The sequence below is a fragment of the Panthera uncia genome, chromosome E1 (assembly GCF_023721935.1).
Source record: "Panthera uncia isolate 11264 chromosome E1, Puncia_PCG_1.0, whole genome shotgun sequence".
Taxonomy (NCBI): domain Eukaryota; kingdom Metazoa; phylum Chordata; class Mammalia; order Carnivora; family Felidae; genus Panthera; species Panthera uncia.
In genome coordinates this window covers 25343850-25353575 of record NC_064814.1, presented here as the reverse complement: position 1 = coordinate 25353575, position 9726 = coordinate 25343850, and the positions used below count along the sequence as shown (strand labels likewise).

Sequence of the window (9726 nt, the reverse complement as noted above, 5' to 3'; positions counted from 1 at the left end):
CAGCTATACTTCAGGAATAAATTACTGAATTACAAATTCATTGATATTCCTCCCTTTGGAGGTGGTGGGAGTGGCGGTGGGGGGGAGCTCTGGACTTTCCTCTTGAATCTAGACAGGCTTCCGATTACTTCGACCAATGGAGTATGGCAGAAGTGGGGCTTTGTGAATTCCAAGGCTGGGTCGTAAAAGGCCACGCGACTTCCATTTTGGCTCTCTTAGAAGGTTCGCTCTTCAGAAACTCTCTCTTGAGGTGCTTCCTCTGAGAACCAGCTGCCATGCTGGGAGAAGTCCAAGCCACAGGGAAGGTTCAGAGGCCACGTGTAGACGCTGCAATACGGTGCCAACTGAGCCCAGCCTTTGGGTCGTCCCAGACCAGGTACTAGACAGATAAGTGAAGATGCCTCCAGACAGATTCATACTGTTCTACTCAGGAGCCGCTGGCCACCTGTGCTAATTTAAACATACATTTAATTAAAACTAAATGAAAGCTTTAGTTCCTCAGTCACTCTGGCCACATTTCAAGTGCTCAGTAGCCACCTGCGGCTAGTGGCTGTCATATCAGACAGCACAGAGATAGGCCGTTTCCATCATTGGAGAAAAGTTCTATTAGACACATCTGCTCCGGATGATTCTTGTATGTTCAAATCTTCCTAGCTGAAGTTCCAGATGTTGTGGAGCCTAGAAAGGCCATCTGGTCCCCTCTACCCTGTCTGAACGCCTGACCTACAGGATCCCAGAACATAGTAAAATGGGTGTTTTATGCTACTAAGTTCTGGATGGTTATGTAGCATTAGTAACTGGAATAAGTTCCTTTGATAAGAAGAGCAAAGCTTTCTCAGAAACCCTCCCCACTGACTTCTGTTTACACTGCTTTGTCAGAACAGTGTCACAATGCTAATTCCACTGCAAAGAAGCCTGGGAAAACATGTAGTTAGCTCTTACAGCTGTGTGTGTGTGTGTGTGTGTGTGTGTGTGTGTGTTCTCTCTCTCTCAAATACAATATATATTGTTGGACCATGTGTATCTTTTCTAAACTAGAATTTTGTTATGTAATTCTGTTTGAGTAAGGAGAGCTGCGTAATAACGGATGCAATCTATGCTTGAAATTGACATATCATTTTAACAGAGCATTTTCCATTTTTCTTAGCAGACAGGCTACAACAGGTGAAGTCTAGAATTCATACGTTTAAAGTATTCTAACACTATTAGCTCACAGAGGCTTTGAATAAGTGTTCTTTGCAGGTAGAATGTTATAAACACTGTATCATTCCCAGAATCTGCAAATGTAATCTGTGCCTGAGATCAAAATCCTCATCCTTGGCTAATGGAGAGAAATTCAAAGATTTGGTCTGGATTGTTGTTCACCAAGATAACAGGGAGTAAGCAAGTTATAAGGGCACCTTCTCCTGTTGGACCCAGTTGCTTCAGTGGGATTGCCTGTTCCAAGGATAAATGAGTTTGTTCAGTGTTATCTAGTTATCTTTCAATTACAATGTCCGTGTTCCCATCTCTTTTAGACAACGTATGGCCCTCCTCCACTAACCCATATGAGAAGCCACAGGAAACCACACTGAGGTTTCCTCAGTCATAAGTGTGTGACTTCCTTTGAAAAATGTTTAGGAAAGGGACACCTGGGTGGCTCATTCGGTTGGGCGTCAGACTCTTGGTTTCGGCTCGGGTCATGATCTCACAGTTTGTGAGTTTGAGCCCTGTGTCAGATTCTCTCTCTTTCCCCTGCTCTTGCTCTCTTTCTCTCTCAAAGTAAATAAGAAAAGAAAAGGAAAGAAAAATGTTTAGGAGAGAATTGGTTTACTTGGTTTTTAATAACTCAATGATTATTTAATAATTGGTCCTTCTCAATAATATTAAAGTGTGCATGACAGTCTGCAAGAAACGCATGACAATGATGAGAAAGATATCATGCTTGTATGCTAACTTTCAAATAAAGATAAAAGTTTGATTCTCTAGAAGTAAAATAAGCCTTGATAAGTACACATCAGGAGATGGTGACTCTCCTGTAATCCTCAGTTTGCAAAGAAACAGAATGAGAATTACAAGGTTTAGGACACATCTGTCAGAAATCAAGGCGGGAGTGTGTGTGTGTTTGTGTGTGTGAAGAAGATAATAATTCAGCGCACTTTCAAGAACTGTATTTCGCAATGATTGGAACATACTCGTTTACCTTCAATGTAAGGCACTGCTCTAGGAATCTTGTGGAATGCAAGGTGGGGAAAGGCAAAGACTGTGATTTTCAGTGACTATTACTCGCCCTGAGAGAGGAATACCTATTGTTGCGATATCACCTGAAGCCTCCTATCGAACGCTTATTTTTTTTCCCTCCATAAATCAAAATAGTCATTTAGCAGTCCACTCCCCTGAACAATTCCAAAGTAAATGTTAACTAGTAATAAGCCATATGAGGGGGGTCCTTTAAAGTGTAAACTTGCGTAAGGGGAATTTTATACCTCGTGACTTGGAGGAGTATGAATCTGGTTTCCCTGTATTTGCAATCTATATTTTTATTTTTTATTTAAAAAAAATTTTTTTTAACATTTATTTATTTTTGAGACAGAGAGAGACAGAGCATGAACGGGGGAGGAGCAGAGAGAGAGGGAGACACAGAATCGGAAGCAGGCTCCAGGCTCTGGGCCATCAGCCCAGAGCCCGACGCGGGGCTCTAACTCAGGACCGTGAGATCGTGACCTGAGCTGAAGTCGGACACTCAACCGACTGAGCCACCCAGGCGCCCCGAGCGATCTATGTTTTGAAAATAACTATGTTATTTACTTTAAAGGCATTGAGTTTTAAATGTGGAATATTTTAATTGAAAGAAATGTTAGAGATTATGTCATCCAACACTTTTTATAGATGAGAGATATGAAGGTTGATAGAAATGGGTAAAATTCAGATACCTGCCCTTCAGGACTTTGCCCAGTATATCATGGGGCCTCCACATGTGTGTGTGTGTTTATACCTGCTCTGAAAAGTCCTCATACCCTTGGGCTGAGCTGCAATAACTCATACAGTGTTGACATTTAAATTTTTTATTAAAAAACTCTATTTACCGCTATTGATAATTAATCAGAACCTATCAGACGACTGCTCTAGAGTTTTAAGCCTGGGATTATAGATTGGGGACATTCAGAAAAGAGAATGTGTACCTTCCTTTTGCGAATTCTTGAAAAGTATAGATAAGGTAGACAAAATTACAATTCATCTATCTTTGGTTAGACATTTTAATCTCAGCCAAGCCTAATATGCTCCTCTAATTATAGTGATATATTTTCCAAATTACAAATCAGGACACATGACCTCACACATGGTCCTGCAATTCTGGATGTTTGGTACAGTAATATCATTTGCCTAATGGTAAGCGAAATTATGCTCTGGAGCACATGAAAAATGAAGTGCTTCACTTGATAAACCATTCCCCAAATTTCCCATCTTGTTACCTGTAATTTCTGTGCTCAGCTAATCATAAAATTAAAAATAACTCATTTTTTATAACAAATGGAAGGAATGCTCATTATAGAAAACAAAACGTTACAACTGAGCAAAAAGTAGAAAACACTGAAAGAATATCTTGATGCAGAGAAAGGGGAGTTTTAATTTAAAATGCTTCCGGGGTGGCTCAGTGGGTTGGGCGGCTGACTTCGGCTCAGGTCATGATCTCACACTCTGTGATCAGGTCATGATCTCACACTCCGTGAGTTCAAGCCCCATGTCGGGCTTTGTGCTGACAGTCAGCTCAGAGCCTGGAGCCTGGTTGGAGTTCTGTGTCTCCCTCTCTCTCTCTCTGCACCTCCTCCACTCACACTCTGTCTGTCTGTCTCTCTCAAAAATAAACATTAAAAAAATTTTTTAATGCTTCCAAGAAATAAAATAAAATAAAATGCTTCCATACTTTCACAATCAAATCCCACTTTTCCTTGTTACAAAAAAATCCAAAGACTAAAAAATCAGGCATTGAGTAAAATTTCTATGTTCTTAAAACAGACTGCAGGAGTTTTAGGAATCTGTACAATAAACATTAAATCGGCCACCTGACCACTCCCTCCCTCAAACCATTCTACAAACCAATCTTCCTCCCACTCCCACTCCCCACAATGGCGACTTTAGAAATTTCCGAAATATCCTCTACCAGTTCGGTTCCTTCTAAAGGGGACCAGGGATGGAGGCACGAGGGCACGGGAGTCATAGTGGAGAAAAAGGCTACAGGCCTAAAGCGTAAAGTCTCTAGGCCTAACACCTAAAGCGGATGTGTGCGGGCACAGCACAACCGGTCTACACAGCCGGTTCCGCGGACACCCCACTCCTCGGGGAGTTGCGCTTTAAGTTCCTTATAGCAGGTTGAGAGTTCAGGCCCCACAGTTTTAAGACGAAGGCGGAGCCCCAGCTGGTGTTTTTCCAGGAAGCACTTCTTGAGCTCAGAGGAAAGCGGGGAGAGAAGGCCAAGCGCCGGGCGTTTCATTCATTGCTCCTCTTTCTCCCCCTCCCTACCATCCCTCCGCCTAGACTTTCTCTCCTCTTTTCCCAGTGCGAGCTTGACGTCTGTCTCCTGGATACCAGACAGCCAATCGCCTAGTTGCTAAGGGAGAAGGGCGGCCAATCAGGCGTCGTTGCTACCTGTGAGTAATATTTTTAGCCGAGAGGGACGCTCGGTTCCACTCCCACTGTAACTTCGTGTATTTCTCTGCTGCAGGTTGTGAAAAGGGCGCTTACCCGCCTCCCTGGAGTCCCTCTCTTTCCCCGCTCCCTGTTTACCCGCTCACATTTCAACCGAAGATTATCTTAAACGTGCATTACAGGAAGGCACCGTGTTTATTGTGTGTATTTATGTTCAAATACATTTGAATACACGCATGCATATATATACTTGGATACGTACGCAGTTTGGCACGGAGGCCTGGGTTGGGACCTTTGGAATAAAATGTGATTCTTCTTACAGTCTCAAGCCACCCCACGTCCGAGTTGCTGCCAGATCGCATGGGGAGGTCTGAAGTGGGATGCAGAGGCAGTTAAACTGTCACCTGGGCGGGAGGTGTGGCCAGGTGGTCTCTCTTCCCCACCCCCAGCCTGGCACGGCAGCTTTGGGTTCTGCTGTTGCCACTCTCTGGGTGGCAGTTGGCCTAGGCCCCTGAGGTGATTAATATTCAATTAATCGGGTGCACGAGTCCCTGTCACAGTTCGCCCTTTCTCTAGGCTCTCCTGGGTGCACTGGAGGCCGATTTGGTAGCTCGTTCACGAGTGGGATTTTCCTGGGCCACAGTCCCACTCGGGTAGTGCATTTTTGTAAACTGTCCCCTCCTTCTCGAGGCTCTCCTCCCGTTCTTCCCCGCCGCCCCGCCACCTGCCTCGCTCCCCTCCCCCCTCTTCTCTCCGGTGCTCTCCGCCCAGATTTAGCGTCAGCCGCCCCACCCACTACCGTCGCCCTCACTGGCACGTCTGCCCCCCAATCCCGTTCCCAGCTTTCTCTTAATCCCACCCACAGTGGCTTCAGAACGTCGGTTCATTGGCCATCGTGGAGCCCGAGGGGTGTGGCCTTATCCACTCAGCCCTCCGCCGCCCGTCAGGACATGGGCAGGCGAGACTTGACCAATGGCATCGGGGGGGCAGGGCAGGGGCGGAGCCGCTGCTGAGGGTCTGGGGTGCGGGGCCGCAGGGCGGGGAATGGTTACGCGGCCCGGAGCTGTGTGACGCGAGGCGGGCGCGCGCGCACCCCTACGGGAGGGGATGGGGGCAGGGAGGAGACTATAAAACGAGAGGCGGGGCGCGCGCCGCGGCAGAAGGAGCGAAGCTCTGGCCCGGCGCGGAGTGGGCGCACTACGGGGACGCTGGGCCGGGCACCGGGCTGTGTGGAAAAGCGAGCGCGCTCGCCTGACCCGTCGCCGCCACCCCGAGCCACAAGGGTCGAGTTCCTGAGGCCCGCGCCGAGGCCCCCGTCCTCCGCCCGGCGGCGCCGTCTTGCATTCAGCCAGCTGGCCGCTGCCGACCCTCCCGAGCCCCCGCCCTGCCGCCCCTTCTCCCCCGCCCAGCGGCCGGGTCTGTGGTGGAAGCAGCCAGTAAGTATCGAAGGGCGGCGGGCGGGGTCCGGAGGCGGAGGGGCTGCAGCGGCGTCGAGACCGGGGCCCTCGGGGACGGCGGCGTCGCGGCCCGGGCGCGGAGGGGAGCGGCTCCGAGGGGCCCCAGCGCGCCCGGGGCCCGGAGGCGGGGCCGGCCGGCGCGTCGGTCTCGGCTCGGGCCGGGAGGGTGAGCAGGGAAGGGCTGCCCGGGCCGAGCTGACGGGAATCGGGGGTTGGGGCGCCCGGAGGAGCGGCGAGCTCGAGGGGGACGCTGGGGTCCGCGGGGCCGGTGGCCGCCGGGACTGAAAATGGTGCGGGGGAGCCGGTGCTCCCGGGCTCTGGCCGGGTCCCAGGAGCCTCGGGCGGGGGGCGGGGGGCGGGAGCGGCGGGTCAGGTTACGGCGGGGGGAGGGGAGCGGCTGACCCGGAGCGGCCGGCGCCCCGACCTGCCGGGTGCCCGGCTCCGAGTGGTTGCTTTGCCATTTCTCGTGGCCTTCCTCCTCCTCCTTTTCGGAGGAGACTTGTACTCTCCTCCTCCTCCTCTCTTCCTCCTCCTCCTCTTCCTCCTCCTACTCCTCCTCCTCCTCCTCCTACTACTCCTCCTCCTCCTCCTCCTCTTGCTGCTGCTGCTTGCTGCTGCTCCAGCGCTTGGGCTCCGAGGGCTGTGAGCTGAAATCTAATGAGACCCAACTGGCTGTTTATGTAATTCTTCACACTCCTGTCTTAAGGCGTTGCTTTAAAACTACCTTCCGCGGAGCCTGAATTTCGCTCGGCTGCACCTTCAAGCAATTTGGCTTAATCAGCTGCCTTCGCCGGCACTCCGGCTCTGGGCTTGCAGAGTGTAGTTTGTGGGCCGCCGGGGATCCTTTCCCTTCGTCATCACGAATATGGAACATGGAACAGATGGATTAATACCAACTTGAGTTTTAAATGTCCTTTTAAATCAGCCTCAGTGTACGAATAGATTCCTTTTGCAAATATCTTCTGTTTACCCTTGATCTTTTCTTCTCCCCACCCAGTGCTGATCCAGCAAACGTTTAAAGGTCGACCTTATCGTACCAGCCTCCCCGGCTGTTCTCTTATCGTGAAGGAGGGAGGTGGTTTTGAAAATCAGAATAAAACTCAGAAGCCCTCCCCTTTAAAGAGAATAATCAATAGAGTGTTGAAATTAATTATTGCTTTTGTTGCACTTGCTGCTAAAGAGAAATTTTCAGACTTAGAAAAATATACATTGAAAAGAAAAGGCACAGAGAACCTCGATTATTACAGTGTATGCCCTTAGTGTTCAAGAGGGCAGCTATATGGGATAATTTGTTTCATAATTATCGTTCACAAGGTCGGCAATTCATTTAGTATTTAGTATTTTTAATTTTAGCATCATGTACTTTGGAAATCAAAATAATTTCCCTAACTCCTCAAATGTCTAAATGTTTAACGATACAGCAGATTGAAGCAGCATAAATCCAGAATGAATTGAAATACAAAGTTCACTTCTAAATTGGTGAATAGGAATATGATCACTTTCTAAAACTGGTATATATGTGTGTGGAGGTGGGTGGACGGGTGTCTGGAGTAGAGTTTCCAATAAATAATCTTGTGAGAATTGAGGGAAGAAATACGCTACATGCGCTAGAGAGATACTGTTTTTTTAGAACTGTATTCAGGAAAAGAAAAAAAAAAGTAATAGGGTTGAAAATTTTGTTTGAAGTGTAAATCCTAAGTTTTCCCATGAGATTTTGAACTTCAATAAACAATTTTCTATTGTACGTTCCTTTATTTTGTGCTATTTATATTTTTCTGACTTGCCAGCCTATTAAACTTTTCCTAAAGTAACGTTACTCTGGGGGTAGAAGAGGTTGTGGGACTGAGATTTATCTTATTTGGACATGTTTGTTTTTGTTTTTGTTTTGTTTTTCTTTAAGGAGCAAGACCACTCAAGGTGAAGGATAACCTACAGAATACCAGCACTCTGAATGAGAATTTGTTTCTCTGCCACAAACTGAACACTTGTGTGTGTGTGTGTGTGTAGGGGGGAGTTGAAACACAGAGCTCACTTTGTGGCATAGCAGCTATGCAGCTTGAAATCCAAGTAGCACTAAATTTTATTATCTCGTATTTGTACAATAAGCTTCCCAGGAGACGTGTCAACATTTTTGGCGAAGAGCTTGAAAGACTTCTTAAGAAGAAATACGAAGGGCACTGGTATCCTGAAAAGCCATACAAAGGATCAGGGTTTAGATGTATACACATAGGGGAGAAAGTGGACCCAGTGATTGAACAAGCATCCAAAGAGAGTGGTTTGGACATTGATGATGTTCGTGGCAATCTGCCACAGGATCTTAGTGTTTGGATCGACCCGTTTGAGGTTTCCTACCAAATTGGTGAAAAGGGACCAGTGAAGGTGCTTTATGTGGATGATAATAATGAAAATGGATGTGAGTTGGATAAGGAGATCAAAAACAGCTTTAACCCAGAGGCCCAGGTTTTTATGCCCATCAGTGACCCAGCCTCATCAGTGTCCAGCTCTCCGTCGCCTCCCTTTGGTCACTCTGCTGCTGTAAGCCCTACCTTCATGCCCCGGTCCACTCAGCCTTTAACCTTCACCACTGCCACTTTTGCTGCCACCAAGTTCGGCTCTACCAAAATGAAGAATAGCGGCCGCAGCAACAAGGTTGCACGTACTTCTCCTATCAACCTCGGCTTGAATGTGAACGACCTCTTGAAGCAGAAAGCCGTCTCTTCTTCAATGCACTCTCTGTACGGGCTTGGCCTGGGTAGCCAACAGCAGCCGCAGCAACAACAGCAGCCATCCCAGCCACCGCCGCCCCCGCCGCCGCCGCAGCAGCAGCAACAGCAGAAAGCCTCTGCTCTCTCTCCTAATGCCAAGGAATTTATTTTTCCTAACATGCAGGGTCAAGGTAGTAGTACCAATGGAATGTTCCCAGGTGACAGCCCCCTTAACCTCAGTCCTCTCCAGTACAGTAATGCCTTTGATGTGTTTGCGGCCTACGGAGGCCTCAACGAGAAGTCTTTTGTCGACGGCTTGAATTTTAGCCTAAATAACATGCAGTATTCTAACCAGCAATTCCAGCCTGTCATGGCTAACTAGAAAAAGAAAAATGTATCTTACGAGTTGAAATGCACGGGCCCAAGGGGGATTTTTTTTTTTTTACCTCCTTGAGATTTTTTTTTTTTTATTATTAAAAATCTATAGTAAGGATACATTCAGGCTTGGTTACAAAAATAAAACATGCATCATTTTTCATTTGCCAACCAAGCACAAAGTTATTTTATACTGACTGTATATTTTAAAGTATACTCTCAGATATGGCCTCTTACAGTATTTAAGATATAGCAAGGACATGGCTGATTTTTTTTTTATAAAAAATTGGCACTAATAAGTGGGTTTATTGGTCTTTTCTAATTGTATAATTTAATTTAGTACAAAGTTTGTAAAATATCAGAGGATATATATATTGTTTCTACGACATGGTATTGCATTTATATCTTTTTACTACAGTGATCTGTGACAGCAGCAGCTTCATGTTGTATTTTTTTTACTGAAATTGTAAAATATCCATCTTAAAGACATCAACTATTCTAAAAATTGTGTACAGGATATTCCTTTAGTGGTGGAATTAAAATGTACGAATATTTGCTTTTTC

General features: G+C 46.8%; 1 protein-coding gene across 2 annotated transcripts; it reads left to right on the top strand.

The window, feature by feature from the left end:
- Positions 1–4479: 4479 nt before the first annotated feature.
- On the top strand, positions 4480–9263 carry TOB1 (transducer of ERBB2, 1). Of its 2 annotated transcripts, none has more exons than XM_049637737.1 (2): positions 4480–4628; positions 7984–9263. In XM_049637737.1, the coding sequence occupies exon 2, from the start codon at positions 8133–8135 to the stop codon at positions 9168–9170; it is 1038 nt and encodes a 345-aa protein (XP_049493694.1). In that variant the 5' UTR covers positions 4480–4628; positions 7984–8132; the 3' UTR covers positions 9171–9263. The 2 variants fall into 2 exon arrangements, with proteins under 2 accessions (XP_049493694.1, XP_049493693.1); XM_049637736.1 differs by lacking the exon at positions 4480–4628 and adding an exon at positions 5761–6062.
- The last annotated feature ends 463 nt before the right edge of the window (positions 9264–9726 follow it).